Raw genomic sequence first — 20,465 nt, forward strand, 5'->3', positions numbered from 1 at the left:
ATAAACATAAGAGATTTTATTTTTTTAAATCCATTAAGAAGGCTATGTCTGTTATTTCTCCTTCTAGTATACATAAAAGTCTTTTAAAACTTCTCTTTTTTCAGATGAATTTTTAAATGAACATCATCATTCTGATACTGATAATGGTTCTTCTGGTTCAGAGGTTTCTGTCTCAGAGGTTGATGCTGATAAATCTTTGTATTTGTTCAAGATGGAATTTATTCGTTCTTTACTTAAAGAAGTATTAATTGCATTAGAAATAGAGGATTCTGGTCCTCTTGATACTAAATCTAAACGTTTAAATAAGGTTTTTAAATCTCCTGTAGTTAGTCCAGAAGTGTTTTCTCTCCCTGATGCTATTTCTGAAGTAATTTCCAGGGAATGGAATAATTTGGGTAATTCATTTACTCCTTCTAAACGTTTAAGCAATTATATCCTGTGCCATCTGACAGATTAGAGTTTTGGGACAAAATCCCTAAGGTTAATGGGGCTGTCTCTACTCCTGCTAAACGTACTACTATTCCTATGGCAGATAGTACTTCATTTAAGGATCCTTTAGATAGGAAAATTGAATCCTTTCTAAGAAAAGCTTATTTATGTTCAGGTAATCTTCTTAGACCTGCTATATTTTTAGCGGATGTTGCTGCAGCTTCAACTTTTTGGTTAGAAGCTTTAGCGCAACAAGTAACAGATCATAATTTTATAGCATTATTATTATTCTATAACATGCTAATAATTTTATTTGTGATACCATCTTTTGATATCATTAGAGTTGATGTCAGGTATATGTCTCTAGCTATTTTAGCTAGAAAAGCTTTATGGCTTAAAACTTGGAATGCTGATATGTCTTCTAAGTCAACTTTGCTTTCCCTTTCTTTCCAGGGTAATAAATTATTCGATTTTCAGTTGGATTCTATTATCTCAACTGTTACTGGAGGGAAGGGAACTTTTTTACCAAAGGATAAAAAATCTAAGGTAAATTTAGGTCTAATAATCATTTTCGTTCCTTTCCTCACAACAAGGAACAAAAGCCTGATCCTTCATCCTCTGGAAATGGTTTCCAAACTGATACCACTCCTGTTTGGAATATATCCAAGCCTTATAGAAACCTATAGCCAGCTCCTAAATACCCATGAAGGTGCTGCCCTCATTCCAGCTCAGCTGGTATGGGGCAGTTTACGTTTTTTTCAAGGAAATTTGGATCAATTCCGTTCACAATCTCTGGTTTCAGAACATTGTTTCAGAAAGGTACAGAATTGGCTTCAAGTTAAGGCCTCCTGCAAAGAGATTTTTTTCTTTCCCGTGTCCCAGTAAACACAGCAAAGGCTCAGCATTTCTGAAATGTGTTTCAGATCTAGAGTTGGCTGGAGTGATTATGCCAGTTCCAGTTCTGGAACAGGGACTGGGGTTTTATTCTATCTCTTCATTGTACCAAAGAAGGTCAATTCCTTCAGACCAGTTCCGGATCTATCTATATTGAATCGTTATGTAAGGATACCAACATTCAAGATGGTAACTGTAGGACTATCCTGCCTTTTGTTTAGCAAGGGCATTATATGTCTACAATAGATTTACAGGATGTGTATCTGCATATTCCGATTCATCCAGATCACTTTTAGTTTCTGAGATTCTCTTTTTAGACAAGCATTACCAGTTTTGTGGCTCTACCGTATGGCCTAGCGTCAGCTCCAAGAATTTTTTTCAAAGGTTCTCGGTGCCCTTCTGTCTGTAATCAGAGAACAGGTTTTTGGTATTTCCTTATTTGGACGATATCTTGGTACTTGCTCAGTCTTCACATTTTCGCAGAATCTCATACGAATAGACTTGTGTTGTTTCTTCAAGATCATGGTTGGAGGATCAATTTACCATTCAGTTCATTGTTTCCTCAGACAAGGGTAACCTTTTTAGGTTTCCAGATAGATTCAGTGTCTATGACTCTGTCCTTGTCAGATAAGAGAAATTTAACATTGATGTCAGCTTGTCAAAACCTTCAGTCACAATCGTTCCCTTTGGTAGCCTTATGCATGGAAATTTTAGGTCTTAGGACTGCTGCATCGGACGCGATCCCCTTTGCTCGTTTTCACATGCGACCTCTTCAGCTCTGTATGCTGAACCAGTGGTGCAGGGATTACACAAAGATATCTCAATTAATATCTTTAGACCGATTATACGACACTCTCTGACATGGTGGACAGTTCACCATCGTTTAGTTCAGGGGGCTTCTTTGTTCTTCTGACCTGGACTATAATCTCAACAGATGCAAGTCTTACAGGTTGGGGAGCTGTGTGGGGGTCTCTGACGGCACAAGGGGTTTGGGAATCTCAGGAGGTGAGATTACCGATCAATATTTCGAACTCCGTGCAATTTTCAGAGCTCTTCAGTCTTGGCCTCTTCTGAAGAGAGAGTTGTTCATTTGTTTTCAGATAGACAATGTCATAGCTGTGGCATACATCAATCATCAAGGAGGGACTCACAGTCCTCTGGCTATGAAAGAAGTATCTCGAATTTTGGTTTGGGCGGAATCCAGCTCCTGTCTAATCTCTGCGGTTCATATCCCAGGTATAGACAATTAGGAAGCGGATTATCTCAGTCGCCAAACGTTGCATCCGGGCGAATGGTCTCTTCACCCAGAGGTATTTCTTCAGATTGTTCAAATGTGGGAACTCCCAGAAATAGATCTGATGGCTTCTCATCTAAACAAGAAACTTCCCTGGTATCTGTCCAGATCCCGGGATCCTCGGGCGGAAGCAGTGGATACATTATCACTTCCTTGGAAGTATCATCCTGCCTATATCTTTCCGCCTCTAGTTCTTCTTCCAAAAGTATTCTCCAAAATTCTAAAGGAATGCTAGTTTGTCCTGCTGGTAGCTCCAGCATGGCCTCACAGGTTTTGGTATGCGGATCTTGTCCGGATGGCCTCTTGCCAGCTGTGGACTCTTCCGTTAAGACCAGACTTTCTGTCGCAAGGTCCTTTTTTTTCCATCAGGATCTCAAATCCTTAAATTTTAAGGTATGGAGTTTGAACGCTTGATTCTTGGTCAAAGAAGGTTTCTCTGACTCTGTGATTAATACTATGTGACAGGCTCGTAAATCTGTATCTAGAGAGATATATTATAGAGTCTGGAAGACTTATATTTCTTAGTGTCTTTCTCATCATTTTTTCTTGGCATTCTTTTTGAATACCGAGAATTTTTCAGTTTCTTCAGGATGGTTTAGATAAAGGTTTGTCCGCAAGTTCCTTGAAAGGACAAATCTCTGCTCTTTCTGTTTTTTTTTTTTTTTTTTGTTTTTTTTCACAGAAGGATTGCTAATCTTCCTGATATTTCATTGTTTTGTACAAGCTTTGGTTCGTATAAAACCTGTCATTAAGTCAATTTCTCCTCCTTGGAGTTTGAATTTGGTTCTGGGGGCTTTTCAAGCTCCTCCTTTTGAACCCATGCATTCTTTGGTCGTTATATTACTTTCTTGGAAAGTTTTGTTTCTTTTGGCCATCTCTTCTGCCAGAAGAGTCTCTGAATTATCTGCTCTTTCTTGTGAGTCTCCTTTTCTGATTTTTCATCAGGATAGGGCGGTGCTGCGAACTTCTTTTGAATTTTTTACCTAAGGTTGTGAATTCTAACAACCTTAGTAGAGAAATTGTGGTACCTTCATTATGTCCTAATCCTATGAATTCTAAGGAGAAATCATTGCATTCTTTGGATGCTGTTAGAGCTTTGTATTATTATGTTTAAGCTACTAAGTCTTTCCGAAAGACTTCTAGTCTATTTGTCATCTTTTCCGGTTCTAGAAAAGGCCAGAAAGCTTCTGCCATTTCCTTGGCATCTTGGTTGAAATCTTTATTTCATCATGCCTATGTCGAGTCGGGTAAAATTCCGCCTAGAAGGATTACAGTCCATTCTACTAGGTCAGTTTCTACTTCCTGGGCGTTTAGGAATGAAGCTTCGATTGATCAGATTTGCAAAGCAGCAACTTGGTCCTCTTTGCATACTTTTTCTAAATTCTACCATTTTGATGTGTTTTCTTCTTCTGAAGCAGTTTTTGGTAGAAAAGTACTTCAGGCAGTGGTTTCAGTTTGAATCTTCTGCTTATGTTTTTCATTAAACTTTATTTTGGGTGTGGATTATTTTCAGCAGGAATTGGCTGTCTTTATTTTATCCCTCCCTCTCTAGTGACTCTTGTGTGGAAAGATCCACATCTTGGGTAGTCATTATCCCATACGTCACTAGCTCATGGACTCTTGCTAATTACATGAAAGAAAACATAATTTATGTAAGAACTTACCTGATAAATTCATTTCTTTCATATTAGCAAGAGTCCATGAGGCCCGCCCTTTTTTGTGGTGGTTATGATTTTTTTGTATAAAGCACAATTATTCCAATTCCTTATTTTATATGCTTTCGCACTTTTTTCTTATCACCCCACTTCTTGGCTATTCGTTAAACTGAATTGTGGGTGTGGTGAGGGGTGTATTTATAGGCATTTTAAGGTTTGGGAAACTTTGCCCCTCCTGGTAGGAATGTATATCCCATACGTCACTAGCTCATGGACTCTTGCTAATATGAAAGAAATGAATTTATCAGGTAAGTTCTTACATAAATTATGTTTTTATTATACGTAAGGGGACTGCACTCAAAGACCGGACCGGGTACACATCCCATAACCCAGTAACATGCTCAGCCCTGGGTGCTCATTGGCACTCGCAAAAAGCTGTGCTGTCACCTGAGTCACAGGCAGTTAACCCCAGGCATGAGTGGGTGCAAGAACCATAGGGGAATTACAAAACAAATTAGTACAACACATAGACAAAACCCTGCACTCACCAGCAAGCTCACAGTATGTGATTACATATGCCTGTGCACCCCTCCCTTGTTCCCAGTTTGTTTGGATTTGAGAGCTTGCATTGTGTGGCTGTGTTAGGGACTCGGGTATTGGAATGGACCATGACGTGGTACCTGAGCTTGTCCCATTTGGCCAGATGTGGTAACTAACCTTTCCATTTTTGATTTTAAACTTAACTGTGAGCTTGCTGGTGAGTGCAGGGTTTTCTCTGTGTTGTACTATATATAAGGATAACAAAATTAATTATGCAAATTAAATAATAGAAGTAAATAGGAAAATTGTTCAAAATTGTATTCTCTATCTAAATCTTGAGATAATTTTTTTGGGTTTCATGTCCCTTTAAGGTATAGCTTCCTACCATATTTATCTGAAATGTTGTATTTCACTGTGTTGCTAGTTTTTTTTGGAAGTGAAATGTATTGGATATTATATTTTATGTTTTGTGTGCTATAGGTATTTAACATATTTAAAACCTCTATAAAAGATGTGTTTTCTTCCTTTTGTTGCCTGGCTCTTTCTGGCTTGTAGTCACACCCCTGTTGCTAGAGGTTACTAGCTTGTTTGTTTGACTGGGTAAAGTAAATTGTAGGGTTAATGTTTGTATATGGTCAGGTTACTATGAGGTAGCAAGAATTGAGAATCATGAGGGGAAATTTCTTTTGTTTTCAGACTGACAGTTTAGAGTTCTTTTTTGTATTTGTCCGTTTCTAAATGTCTTTAAAAGATATAATGAACCTTTGTGGCACTTTCACCCCTGGCATCTAAAAAATGTCTACCCCCTACATTTATGACGTATTTTGCCCATCCGAAATATAAATAAAAATATCCTATATATTTTTTTTTTTTTTTTTTAAACTTAAACCATATATCTTCAACATTTAGCTATCTTTTGTTATATCAGGAATCTCTTTGTAAAGATCATACTTTTATGTGTAATTTGTAGATGTAATCTTTTGGAACCACTCTGAAAAGGAGAAAAGGCTGGTCTGAAAATATTTTTAATGTATACAATATATACATTTCAGAGTAAAGGCAGAACCCTAAGACAGGGTTGCACTATTCCATAACTATACTAAAACGTAAGGTGTCTAAGTGTGAGCTCTACGTAGGGCTAGATTACGAGTGGAATGTTCTTCACATAGCAGCCACATTCCTCTAGACACATTTAGCAAGGAGTCCATGTCTGATTTTCCCTTAGGGAGACTAAATACATACAGAAAGAGAAGTGCTCTCTCAGGAACAAACACCAGCTCAATTGCTTGTTAGCTTGTTCTGTGGCGATTTTACCATCTAGGAGCACCTCATTGATGAGGTCCGAAGAAGGCCGAAATGATCGCCTGGGGTTGCCATGTTCCTTGTTCAGAGAAGGATTGCCTGGTATTTCGGGTTGGACTGACCTTGTTAGGCGGGATCAGACTGATATACTATAGGAAAGTTATTTTCTGTGAAAAGCACTATTGGGATAAAAGAGGCTGCTCCCAGGGGGTAAATCATCCTAGAACAAGCTATTGAGCTGTTGTTTGTTCCTGAGAGAACGCTTCTTCTGTATCTATTTATAAAAATAACCAAATGATTATATAATGCCTTAAAGGGACAGTAAACACCTTGTAATTACAAGACATTTCTGTTTTGTTGCTGTAGAACAACATATCAGCCAAGTCACAACTTTTTAAATCAAATTAGCATCCTTTTCACAGCAATTATTTTTCAATAGCCAAAGCCAACTGACCATTAGCCTTATTTGGAGGAGTTACTATAAAGTACTATGTTTTGCAGTTGTTAAAGCCTATTAGTTAAAAACATGTAGTAGGGTTAGTCTTGATGAGTCAGTAGGGTGCATTCGTGTTCTGAGGAGTATAAATGGCAACATTTTCATAGCTAAATTACATGAAAAGGGGCCAAAATAAACATATATTGCAAGTTGTTTCATTATGCATAACTAAACATTTTATTTAAAAATCTCAAGCCGTTTACTGTCTCCAGATTCCAGTGCCACTTTTTTTTTTATATATATATATAATATAGTAGTTTTTAAAGGAACATCAATCATTAAAAATTCTATAATGCATATGAAAGTTCACTGTTTAGCATGTTAAATATTTTTTCCTTGTAAGAAATGTCAATTAAAAGCCGTTTTATTATTTGTAAACTGACAAAGTGTATGCTTATGTAATACTGGTCACAGCGACAGAATTATCACATCTCTATTTGTGAAGAGGGACATGCCCTCAGCTTTACAAACAAACTGCATTATATTTTAAAATGCCCACTTTTTGATGCCATAAAGAATATAAATGACATTCATTTCCTTTTAACATGTCTTTCTTTTTTTTCTTTCCTATTTTAGTAGAGGTACAGAGAACAGCAGCTCCTCAGGGACAGAACAAAACAGACATCCTTTTGAAGTGAGTGAGCAGTGTAACTGTGGGTACAAGGCTGTTTAGGCCATATTCCTGTGTCATCCCTTACCTCCATTCCTCTCTTTGCCCCTTTTTCTTAGAACTTGGAGCCCACCCAGTTCATGTTGCCTTCTGGATATGGACAGGTAACGGTCGGTATTTTTAATGAAGGCCTTGATTTCCCAATTTTTGGTTCGGGCGTACCCACAGAGGAGACTCGCGATGGGGAGAATCGGAGGGAGCAGCAATCACGACAGAGATATGGTGCTCGGCAACCTCGTGCCAGGCTAAGCACAAGACGAACTGCAGGGAGGCACGAAGGTGTCCCTACACTAGAGGGGTGAGAAGGAGTTAAGTATAGAGAAACATTAGTGGCAGACTGCTCTGAAGCGTGCTCAGTAACGCAGTAAGCTCTTTAGTCTAATAACTTTGTGAATCTTGTGTTTACAGATCTTATCATCATGTAAACATACTGATATGAAAATTTAAATAGTATCATTGTAAGATAAACAAAAATCGCAGTATATCCTTTTAACAAGGAATTAAGAAGACTGATGTCTAATGCAGTTTTAGTTGTATAGGCTCATGTAACTGCAGGTCATCGAAAATCATTTTACCAATGCTTTAAACCCCTCTGCATCCATAACTCTTCCATTCCATGTTGGTTGTTTTTCAAGATAGACATGCATACTGCTAGAATCTTCTGCAAGAACACCCAACAATCTAATGACTTAAATAATTGCTGTATTTAGGTAAATGTATGTCTGTACACTTCAAACTTTCATAGCTGTTCATAGTTTTTTATTTAGATCTCCCTCTGCTTCTTAGCATTGCTTTTGGTACGATTTTTCTTTTTCTTTTTTTTTTTTCTTCTTTTCTTTTTTAAGTATTTTTTTCTTAGAACCGTGTTTGAATTTTGATCCCAGTCACAGTTCACCTACACTTATCATACAACATAGTTTAATTGATTTATACTAGATTAACTTGATTAAAGGGACAGTATACTATAAAATTGTTTTTTTCCCTTAATGTGTTTTTTAAGGCTTATTTCTGTATATTAAATAGGTGATTTTGTGTTTTGAAGCCACAACCTTATAAAATGTGTTGAGCTTCTTGGTATTATCAGATCTCATTACTTTATCACAATGTGTACATATACCTGCTTCTTTATCTTATATCTGTCCATAAACCAATCACCAATACTTGGAGAGACTAATGAAAAATTAACCTTTTTTTTATCTTATCTCTTCTATAACCCACTGGGAGTGTAATTTCTTCTACTGACTGTGTTAACACAGCTTGGCCTTGAGGCCAAAAACTTTTAGGATGGGTGAGGATACCACAGGCTAAATAAACTATTTCAAATGCCATTATAAGGGTAATGGAAATTCGTGTAAACAATTGAATACACTCCAGCAGGTAAAGTAGATCATTGGTAACAAATTAAAGGGGAGAACATTTTTGAGTAAACTGTCCCTTTAAGTACTCTTCTTTGTATGAGATATCTTTATTTTTTTTATTTCCTTCTTTTCTTTCATTATTGGTTTATTTGGTTTTTAAGTAGCTTTCAAAAGGGGAGATTTCACACAGTACCTACTGTTGGCTCAGTTTGTGACACATATGTCAATTCAAACACAATCTAAATTTCACAAGCATGAGTAAAACTAACCTACTTAATAGCTAGGTGTTCTATTTCCCATTCACTGCCTGGAGGATATGAGATCAGCTGCAGTTGACGGGCGTTAAAACAAAGCTAGCTAGCTGTGGGTGACAAGCAGTGTCAGGAGCAATACAACATAGGGAAGGTATATACCCAAAACAAAAGAATACACTAGACGGCACTCATTGCCAAGGTTATGAAAGCTGGCATATGTATAAAACACAACCTTTAATAAAAGAATCTAAAAATCATGGGAATAAATAAAAACCTTGGGTACTAGATATGTGATTCTTATAATATGGTGGTAAATCAAAATTGTAAAAAATATGTAGCTTGCTATTGTTGCACCGGAGCTGCAAACTGCAACAATTACGAGTGAAAAAAAAGTGTGGTTATTATACTTTATGAAGCGCCAACATATTCCGCAGCGCTGTCCATGGGTACAATTCATTTACATAAAACAATGATATAAAACTTGTAAGGAACCAGTCAAAATTTTACAAACACATACAGTAGGAATTGATGGCCCCTATTCAGTGGAACTTACTCTACTCTAGAAGGGTAGGAGGTGAGGACTGCAAGACTGAGAATTATGTTAATGCACAGTTAGATCAGGGAAATATTAGGTAAGTGGAATTCATTTATTACTGAGTTGGGTGGTAGGCTTCTCATAACAAAAAAGTATTCGGGGAGCATTTAAAAGAAGAAAGATTAGGGCAAAGCCTGACAGCATGAGGCAGAAAGTTCCAGAGGGTTGGTGCTGCACGACAGAAGTCCTGCAGTATAGCATGGGAAGAGGTGACAGTCGAAGATGCAAGGAGCCGGTCATTGTTGGTTCTTAGTGGGCAGGCTGGAGTATACTTGTTGATTAGAGAGGATAGGTAGTGGCGTTGGTTAAAGCTTTGTATGCAAGGGTGAGAATTTTGAATTTAATTCTGTTTTGAATGGGGAGCCAATGAAGGGACTCGCAGAGAGGTGCAACAGATACAGAGCGACGGGAAAGGTGGATTAGACTGGCAGAAGCATTTAGGATGGATTGAAGGGGGGAGAGGCGGGAAAGAGGAAGGCCAGTAAGGTAGGTTATTGCAGTAGTCAAGTCGGGAAATAACAAGTGAGTGGATTATTTGCTTTGCGGTGGTAGCGCTCAGAAAAGGGCGAATCTTGGAAATATTGCGTAGGTTGTTGCGGCAGGATGAAGAAAGTGATTGGATGGTTATTATAGTAGTGCATTGAATAAAGTGCTTCATTTTCTGTATTGTGTTACACGCTGTACTGGTGCATATGTGATTCCACTCATTCTATTTCCATCTTAATATGATTAGAGTCCACGGCTTCATTCCTTGTGGGAATACAGAACCTGGCCACCAGAAGAAGGCAAAGACACCCCAGCCAAAGGCTTAAATACCTCCCCCGCTCCCCTTATCCCCCAGTCATTCTTTGCCTTTCGTCACAGGAGGTTGGCAGAGAAGTGTTGGAAGATTCAGAGTAGTCTCTTATGGAGGGTAGTACTCTTCGATATGGGACTGGAGTTTCAAGTAGTCTTGTCAGCCTCTCAGTGACAGCATTGATGAATGTTAGGGTCTAGAGATGCAGGGAAGAGTCTTTCTGCAAATGACTTGTATTAACAGCTTCTAAGCAATCAGTGTTGACGAGTTTCACTGCCTGCTTGTATCATTCAAGTCCATGTCAGGTGCAATGCTACAAGACTGTCAAACTTGAGAGGCTGTGTGTCTGTTCCACGGCAGAGATTCCGGTAAGATCGTTTTATTTTATATAACGTAAGAAGACGGTGTCACAGTGTGACTTTATCTGTATGTAATCAAGGGTTAATATCTCCGGAGGGAGGTTATTGAACAGAGGGGATTTATACATAACTTGCTTTATTATGTTTTATGCTGCAATATGTGTGAGATGAGGCTCAGGCAGGTATGGAACATTTAGCTTTTACTTTAGTTTTTGAGATAGCTGCGCGGCCTGTTATTTTTGGCGCATTTTTCTCCTGGAGCAGGGGCGGTCCTGCAGATTACTCCATGTGACCGGGTGCAATCTCATTGACTTCCTTTTTCCTGACTGTGCGGTTTACAGGAGAAGAAGCAGTTTCTCTGTGGGGCCTGGGTCATAGGAGTTGGTGAGTGCTCCGGCCATTGGGGGTATAAAGGTGCCATTTATCTTGTTCTATTGTCCATCTTTAAAGCGCAAGCTATAGAGGACTCTGATGCATTAGAGGGTACTCCCTCTTTTCCTAAATCTAATACCTGTTTTTATTGTGAGGAGGCTATGGTATACCTGCCTGCTCAATTATGTTCCACGTGCCTCGATAAGGTAATTATATCTAAAAAGACAAAGATGTTAAGTACCACCTAGCAGTCCACCTCTGAGGGGTCATTGCACTTCTAATCCTCCTTCGGGAGGGGCCCTCTTACTGCCAGACTTTTCTGAACAGTTGCAAACGGCAGTGTCTGCGGCCTTCAGTGCTTTACCTCGCCCTGCTAATCGCAAGCGAAAGGTCAAATATTGCTATCCTTCCCAGGGGTCATCTACCAATTTGGATTTATCTGATACTAGATTATATGCTGATAAAGACGCCTCTGATAGTTCAGAGGAAGCTCTTTCTGGGTCGGAATCTGCTGCCTCTAAACCTCCGGCTGCGGAGGAACCAGACTTTAGATTTAGGATCGAGCACTTACGCTTTCTGTTAAAGGAAGTGTTGGCTAGGTTAGAGGTTCTGGAACCAAATTACCCAAGGAGCCTTCTGTTCCAAAGCTTGAGAAGGTTTATGAGGACAGGATCATGCCACAGACTTTGACGGTTACCGTAAAGATGGCAAATATTAAGAATGAATGGGAGAGACTTTGATCTTATTTTTCCCCATCTTCTTCCTTTTAAGAAATTGTTCCCCGTTACGGACTCTCAATTAGAGTTGGAGGGGGTCTTTCCCTAAGGTGGATGGAGCTATATCCACGCTTGCTAAGCGCACCACTATCCCGCTGGAGGATAGTTTGTCATTTAAGGAGCCCATGGGTAAGAATCTAGAAACTCTATTAAAGTGAAAGTAAATCCTACCGTTTTACAAACGCTAGGATTGACTATTGAAACAAATAAAGGGGACTTTAATTCATGAAGTATAAGATACTTCTTGTCGAAAGCTCCTTTATTTATTTCAATTGATCGTTTTTAGCTGCTACAGCAGCCCACGGCTAAAAATTTTTTGCTAAGAGGTGACATTTTCACCTCTTAGCCAATAATCATGCGGTAAATCCGGCTTGGCGCCCACCTCTTAGCAAAAAAATTCCCATCGGCGCCAAGCCTTATACTTCATGAATGAAAGTCCCCTTTTATTTGTTTCAATAGTCAATCCTATGGTTTGTAAAACGCTAGGATTTACTTTCACTTTAAGAAAAATGTTTCAGCACACAGGAGTACTTGTTTCAGCCTGCAGTGGCTGTTGCTGCGGTAGCTGGAACCACTACCTATTGGTGCGACCCTATCGGAGATGATCGAGGTGGAAACTCCCCTCAACGAGATCCAGGATAGAGTTAAGGCCTTGAGGGTAGCTAATTCTTTCATCTGTGATGCAAACATGCAGATTATTAACCTGAATGCCAAAACATCAGGTTTTTCTGTTGTAGCCCGTTGGGCTCTCTGACTGAAGTCTTGGTCTGCGGACATGACTTCAAAATCTAGATTGCTTTCCCTTCCATTTAAGGGGAAGATTCCTTTTGGTCCAGGCCTGGACTCTATCATATCCACAGTCACTGGGGGCAAGGGTTCCTTTCTACCGCAGAATAAGAAAAATAAACCTAAAGGACAAGGTTCTAATTTTTGACCCTTTCGTTCAGATAAATCCCAATGCCAGCAGCCCTTCGCGAAGCCTGATCAGCCAAAGAGAACTGGGAAACCATCTCAGTCTTGGAATAAAATCCAAGCAGAACAAGAAGCCCGCCGAAACTAAGTCGGCATGAAGAGGCGGCCCCCGATCCAGCGTTGGATAGTGTTGGGGGCAGACTATCTCTTTGCGGAGGCTTGGTTGGGGGACGTGCAAGACCCTTAGTTTCTAGAGGTCATCGCTCAGGGTTACAGGATAGGTTTCAAATATCATCTGCCCAGGGGCAGATTCCTCGTATCAAACCTATCTTCAAGACCAGAAAAACAGGAAGTTTTTTTAGGGTGCGTGAGGGATCTCTCCTCCCTGGGAGTAATTGTGCCAGTACCTCTATCAGGGAGAGGTCTAGAGTACTACTCATACCTTTGTGGTCCCAAAGAAGGGTACGTTTTGCCCGATTCTAGACCTAAAGTGTCTAAACAAGTTTGTTGGTCCCATCATTCAAGATGGAGACGATAAAGTCTATTCTGCCCTTAGTTCAAGAGGGACAGTTCATGACTACGATAGACTTGAAGGATGCTTACCTACATGTACCAATACACAAGGATCACTTTAAAGTTCTTAAGATTCGCCTTTCTGGACCAGCACTTCCAGATTTTGGCTCTTCCTTTGGTCTGGCTACTGCTCCAAGAGTCTTTAAGAAGGTTCTGGGGGCTCTGCTCGTGGTGGCGAGGTCCAGAGGTATTTCAGTAGCGCCATACTTGGACGACATCCTGGTCCAGGTTCTTTCCTGCCGGCTGGCAGAAGACCATTCAAGAGCTATTCTTGGATGGAAGATAAACTTGGGAAGGAGTTCTTTGGTTCCCAGTACCAGGGTGGGATTCCTTGGCACAATAATAGATTTCATATCCATGAGGAGATTCCTTACAGACCAGGCTCCTCAAAGCCATCTGTGGCTCGGTGTATGGAGGTAATTGGGCTCATGATGTCCAGCATAGATATTCTATTCGCCAGGTTCCATCTCAGACCTCTTCAGCTGTGCATGCTGAGGCAATAGAACGGCGACCACTTGGATCTGTCTCAACAGATTTCTCTGGACAACCGGTCGAGAGAATCACTGTCAGCGATCCACATTTTGGATGTGGTCAACTGGGAAGCAGATTTCCTCAGCAGACAATCCTTTCATCTGGGGGAATGGTCTCTCCATCCTGAGGTGTTTGCAGAGATTTGCAACAGATAGGGGACGCCGGAGATGAATCTCATGGCGTCCAGACTCAATTCCCAGCTACCCAGATACGGGTCGCGGTCCAGGGGTCCACAGGCAGAGCTGATAGATGCATTAGCAGTGGCTTGGAGGTTCAAACTAGTTTACATTTTTCCTCCTTTACCACTTCTAACTCGGGTAGTGGCCCGCATCAAGCAGGCTTCGGCGATCCTAATTTCTCCATTGTGGCCGCAAAGGATGTGGTTTGCGGATCTGGTGGGGATGTCCTCTCCTCCATGGAGGTTACCTTGTTGCATAGATGTGCTGGAACAGGGTCCCTTTGTTCATCAGAATTTAGATTCTCTGAGGCTCACTGCGTGGAGATTGAACGCTTAGTCCTAGCCAAGAGAGGTTTTTCTGAGAGAGTGATTGATTCTCTCATTCACGCTAGAAAGCCGGTCACTCGTCGCATCTATCATAAGGGGTAGTGGACCTACTTACTCTGGTGTGAAGAGCATGGACTCCCCTGGCATAAGGTCAGGGTGTCGAGTATTCTTTCCTTTCTCCAAGAGAGTTTGGAGAAGGGACTTGCCGCTAGTTCCTTAAAGGGACAGATGTCGGCTCTATCTGTGTTATTACACAAGAGGCTTGCTGATATACAGTCTTTTGTTCAGGCTCTGTCTAGAATCCGGCCTGTGTTTAGAAATTCCACTCCTCCTTGGAGTTTAAATCTGGTTCTTAAGGTTTTGGAGAGGGCTCTATTTGAGCACATGCATTCAGTTGACATTAAGTTACTGTCTTGGAAGGTTCTTTTTCTACTGGCTATTGCCTCGGCACGCAAAGTCTCTGAGATGGTGGCCTTGCAATGTGAGCCTCCTTACCTAGTTTTTCATGCTGACAAGGCTGTTCTTCGCACTGGGTTGGGTTTTCTCCCTAAGGTTGTGTCTGATCGCAACATCAATCAGGAGACTTCCTTCTTTGTGTCCTAATCCTTCTTCTTCGAAGGAACAATTACTTCATAATCTGGATGTGGTTTGGGCTTTGAAATTCTACCTTCAGGCCACAAAGGATTTTAGACAGACTTCAACGTTGTTTGTTGTCTATTCTGGGAATCGCAGAAGGCTTCTTCCACTTCCCTATCTTTTTGGTTGAGGAGCATTATTCGCTTAGCATATGAAACAGCGGGACATAAGCCTCCTCAGAGGATTACGGCTTATTCAACTAGAGCTGTGGCTTCATCTTGGGCCTTCAAGAATGGTTGTTCTTACATACTTTTTAAAAGTTTTACAAATTTTACGTTTTTGCTTTAGCTGAAGTAGCTTTTGGGGGAGAGGTTTTTGCAGGCTGTGGTGCCCTCAGAATAGGGTCCGCCTCTCTCTTACCCTCCCGTTTTTCATTCAGTGTCCTCTAGAGCTTGGGTCTGTTTCCTACAAGTAAGGAATAAAGCTGTGGACTCTTCACATATTAAGATGGAAAACATAAAAGCTTACCTGATAATTTCCTTTCCATCTGTATGAGGAAAGTCCACGGCCCCCGCCCGTTTTCTCCATTGTGCGGACCAAAATTTTTTGTTCTTCTGGCACCATTTATACCCTGATATTCCTGTTCCTTGTTCCCTCGGCAGAATGACTGGGGATGAGGGGAGTGGGGGAGGTATTTAAGCGTTTGGCTGGAGTGTCTTTGCCTCCTCCTGGTGGCCAGGTTCTGTATTCCCACAAGTAAAGGAAAGCCGTGGATTCTTCTCATACAGATGGAAAGGAAATTATCAGGTAAGCATAATTTGTTTTTTATTGAGGGGTCTGAGGTAGCTTGGTGGTGGGATTCAGATGCCAGTACCAAGTACATTACTATGAAACTGATATTTTTTGGAAGCTGCATCCTGTGTGTTATATATTTTATTAGAACAAGTGGAATTACATAGGTAATGTAATACCACTTAAACGGAAGCACTTTATTCAATACACTACTATATTAACCACGCTTACATTGCTTCACGTGTTTGTTACAGTTTTCAGCTCTAGTGCAGCAATAACAAACAACATATTTGGTACAATTTTGAATTACTACCATATTATAAGTATTGCACAACTAGTACCCTGGGTTTTTATTTATTCCCATGAAATGTAGACTGTTTAATATAAGTTATGTTACTTTCATGTAATTAGCAAGAGTCCATGAGCTAGTGACGTATGGGATATACATTCCTACCAGGAGGGGCAAAGTTTCCAAAAACCTATTTCATAGGCTCTCTGTTATCGGTCGTAGAGATTCATCTCTTACCTCCCTTTTCAGATTGACGATATACTCTTATATATACCATTACCTCTACTGATTCTCGTTTCAGTACTGGTTTGGCTTTCTACTACATGTAGATGAGTGTCCTGGGGTAAGTAAGTCTTATTTTTGTGACACTCTAAGCTATGGTTGGGCACTTTATATAAAGTTCTAAATATTTGTGTTTAAACATTTATTTGCCTTGATTCAGGATGTTCAATATTCCTTATTTCAGACAGTCAGTTTCATTATTTGGGATAATGCATTTGAATAATCAATTTTTTCTTACCTTAAAATTTTGACTTTTTTTCCCTGTGGGCTGTTAGGTTCGCGGGGGCTGAAAATGCTTCATTTTATTGCGTCATTCTTGGCGCGGACTTTTTTGGCGCAAAAAATTATCTTTGTTATTTCCGGCGTCATACTTGTCACCGGAAGTTGCGTCATTTTTGACGTTTTTGCGCCAAAAGTATCGGCGTTACCGGATTGTGGCGTCATTTTTGGCGCTAAAAGCATTTAGGCGCCAAATAATGTGGGCGTCTTTTTTGGCGCTAAAAATATGGGCGTCATTATTGTCTCCACATTATTTAAGTCTCATTGTTTATTTGCTTCTGGTTGCTAGAAGCTTGTTCACTGGCATTTTTTTCCCATTCCTGAAACTGTCATTTAAGGAATTTGATCAATTTTGCTTTATATGTTGTTTTTTCTATTACATATTGCAAGATGTCTCAGATTGACCCTGAATCAGAAGATACTTCTGGAAAATCGCTGCCTGATGCTGGATCTACCAAAGTTAAGTGTATTTGCTGTAAACTTGTGGTATCTGTTCCTCCAGCTGTTTGTAATGAATGTCATGACAAACTTGTTAATGCAGATAATATTTCCTTTAGTAATGTTACATTACCTGTTGCGGTTCCATCGACATCTAATACTCAGAGTGTTCCTGTTAACATAAGAGATTTTGTTTCTAAATCCATTAAGAAGGATTACAGCTCATTCTACTAGGTCAGTTTCTACTTCCTGGGCGTTTAGGAATGAAGCTTCGGTTGATCAGATTTGCAAAGCAGCAACTTGGTCTTTTTTGCGTACTTTTACTAAATTCTACCATTTTGATGTGTTTTCTTCTTCTGAAGCAGTTTTTGGTAGAAAAGTACTTCAGGCAGCTGTTTCAGTTTGATTCTTCTGCTTATAATTTCAGTTTTTTTCATTATAAGATTTAAACTTTGTTTTGGGTGTGGATTATTTTCAGCGGAATTGGCTTGTCTTTATTTTATCCCTCCCTCTCTAGTGACTCTTGCGTGGAAGATCCACATCTTGGGTATTCATTATCCCATACGTCACTAGCTCATGGACTCTTGCTAATTACATGAAAGAAAACATAATTTATGTAAGAACTTTACCTGATAAATTAATTTCTTTCATATTAGCAAGAGTCCATGAGGCCCACCTTTTTTTTTTTTTGTTTGTTTTTGTGGTGGTTATGAGTTTTTTGTATAAAGCACAATTATTCCAATTCCTTATTTTTTTTATGCTTTCGCCCTTTTTTTCTTATCACCCCACTTCTTGGCTATGCGTTAAACTGATTTGTGGGTGTGGTGAGGGGTGTATTTATAGGCATTTTGAGGTTTGGGAAACTTTGCCCCTCCTGGTAGGAATGTATATCCCATACGTCACTAGCTCATGGACTCTTGCTAATATGAAAGAAATGATTTATCAGGTAAGTTCTTACATAAATTATGTTTTTATACATATACCGTTTTTTTATAGTAGAGATTTAGCAATTTGTGCTCTTTAGTATATACTTTTGTTTGTATTAATTAAATACACAGTACCTCTTCCTGTAATTCTTTTAGAATTTGGTAGGATTTTTTTTTTTTTTTTTAATTAAGATGCCATGTTAGGAAGCACATTGTGCTCAGTGGGTTGGTTGAGTGTGCAAAGCTAATGTATTCCATTTTTATCTATTCACAGGATCATTCAGCAGTTAGTGAATGGGATTATCGCACCCACAGCCATGCCAAACCTGGGAATAGGGCCTTGGTGAGTCTGTTTTTAACCCCTGTCTTGCACATAAACTATCTTAATGTATGCTACAGCTATGACTATAAAATAATATCAACCCCAAAACATCACAATAGAAATAACAAAAATCTTCACTTTACAGTCTATACCCTTAATAGCACAATGCCGAAATCGATACTGGGTCAGGTTTAAGTCAGCTGTATATAGAACAAGTATGTACACATAATATCCTGGGCTGAGCACATCCTTTACTAAACTTCCAAAGCCGCTACCAGCTTGTGGCTCTGCTCTTGGCATGTGAGGTACCCGATGATGTCATTTGCCAAGCGGTACATATGTACAGAAAAGGTGCTAGCCAGAAAACGTAGAGAACCACACAGCTTCACAAACCAGCAAATGAAGACTTAAAGGGACACTAAACCCAAAATATTAATTTCATGATTCAGATAGAACATACAATTTTAAACAAAATTCCAATTTGCTTCTATTATCTAATTTCCTTCACTCTTTAGATATCCCTTGTTGAAGAATTAGCAATGCACTTGGGTGAGCCAATCAGACAAGGCATCTATGTGACGCCTCCAATCAGCAGCTACTGAGCCTATCTAGATAGGCTTTTCAGCAAAGGATATCAAGAGAATGAAGCAAATAAGATAATAGAAGTAAATTAGAAAGTTTTTTTAAGATTGCAATCTAAACCATGAAGGAAAAAATTTGGGTTTCATGTCCCTTTAAGTCTGCACATCAGTGGAAAAATTAAGTCACACATGTTGTTGTATCATGATTAAAAACTAGATATAGTCATGAAGCAAAATAGTGGTCTGATGCGTTTCACACCACATAGTTGCCCTTAATCATAGACTATTGTTACAAAATCTTCACTTCCATTTATAGGACAAAATACCCTGGCAAGGTATTTACACTTCACGTGCCTCACATTAAAAAAAACATGATACATAAAAACAGAATGCAGATTACAGTCCCCATTAGTAATTGTTATTATTCACAAACATGTTTACTTTTGTGCTTTTTATGCTTTCAGTATACATCAGACATGTACAAACTCTTAGACAAAATAACTGATATCCCACTCCAAATTAAGTCCAGTAGGTACCCTGGTCTTTAGTTTAAATGTTTTAGTATAGTTCCTTTTTGTCCAAGGTCACAATATTCCCTACTTTACCGGAGTCGTCATTCTGCAGAGCATCCAATGCCACTTACTCAGACCTTGTCAGATTACTATGTGTGTTATCCTTATTCTTCACTGCTAGTTCTAGAGAGATATTAGAACTAGCAGTGAAGAATGGGGATAACACGCATAGTGATCTGAAAAAGTGCCATTGGATGCTCTGCAGGAATGACCTAGTCATTAGGAACTCCAATTCTGTCTGGCATAGGCTCCCTTTTGGAGCCTTTTGACTGTATGGATGCCATTTTGCAGCCGTTGCCTTAGAGGTCTTTATCTGAGTGATTCATCTCATTTGTTGGAAAGTTTGGATAACATTAAATGGCAGGAAGTATATAGTTGTGTAGCAGTTGATATTGTATCATTATATACCTCAATTCCACACATACATGGAATACAAGCTGGTGGTTACCTTTAGAATAAGTTTATAAGCTATAGTGCATAAAATGACCACTTCCCCGTTTAGGCGGTTCCATGCTGTCCTAACTGCACTGGGCTTTAGCACAATAACGGCTTGTTAAGTGGGATCGGGGGACTGGAGGGGTGCCTAACGTCATAGAAATCATACGATTGCATGATTTCAATTTGTTTACGTCGGAACTTTGTTCAAATGTAGACCAATTAGTCATGGCGGGAAAGGGTTAAAGATTTTATCTGTTCTGTTACGGGTTATTTGTTGACACACAACTTCTTGTATTTGATTATGCATATTATCTGCAATGCTGTGGCACAGCATTGGGGGCAAAAGTATGCCCTCTCCTTTGCTAATGTATATGTTGGATTCTGGGAACAAAAACATTTTCAATTCATGTAATCCGTATGTTAATAAGATTTTATTTTACAGAAGATTGACTATTTGATATTGATTCTAAACGAAGCATTGGATGAGAATACTTTCTCACAATTTTTGGAATTTGTAAACAATAATGATATGCAACTGAGATTTGTTGGTGGTTACAATGTTTTAAGTATTGACTTCTTCAATGTCACATTAGGTGACGTTGGTAACAATAGAATAATAAATAGAACGTTTAGAAAGCCAAGTGCAGGTATTACTATTT

At 39.4% G+C, this 20,465-nt stretch overlaps 1 protein-coding gene across 2 annotated transcripts in view; it reads left to right on the top strand.

Annotated features, from left to right (window-relative positions):
- RNF126 (ring finger protein 126) overlaps positions 1 to 20,465 on the top strand; it is a 133,480-nt gene that overhangs the window by 30,165 nt on the left and 82,850 nt on the right. For both annotated transcript variants that reach the window (XM_053702841.1, XM_053702842.1), the window contains exons 3-5: positions 7,187 to 7,244; positions 7,340 to 7,578; positions 18,168 to 18,236. In XM_053702841.1, coding sequence (XP_053558816.1) covers positions 7,187 to 7,244; positions 7,340 to 7,578; positions 18,168 to 18,236 — 366 coding nt within the window. The remainder of the gene's footprint in view (positions 1 to 7,186; positions 7,245 to 7,339; positions 7,579 to 18,167; positions 18,237 to 20,465) is intronic.

This window comes from Bombina bombina, chromosome 2, assembly GCF_027579735.1.
Source record: "Bombina bombina isolate aBomBom1 chromosome 2, aBomBom1.pri, whole genome shotgun sequence".
NCBI classification, from domain to species: domain Eukaryota; kingdom Metazoa; phylum Chordata; class Amphibia; order Anura; family Bombinatoridae; genus Bombina; species Bombina bombina.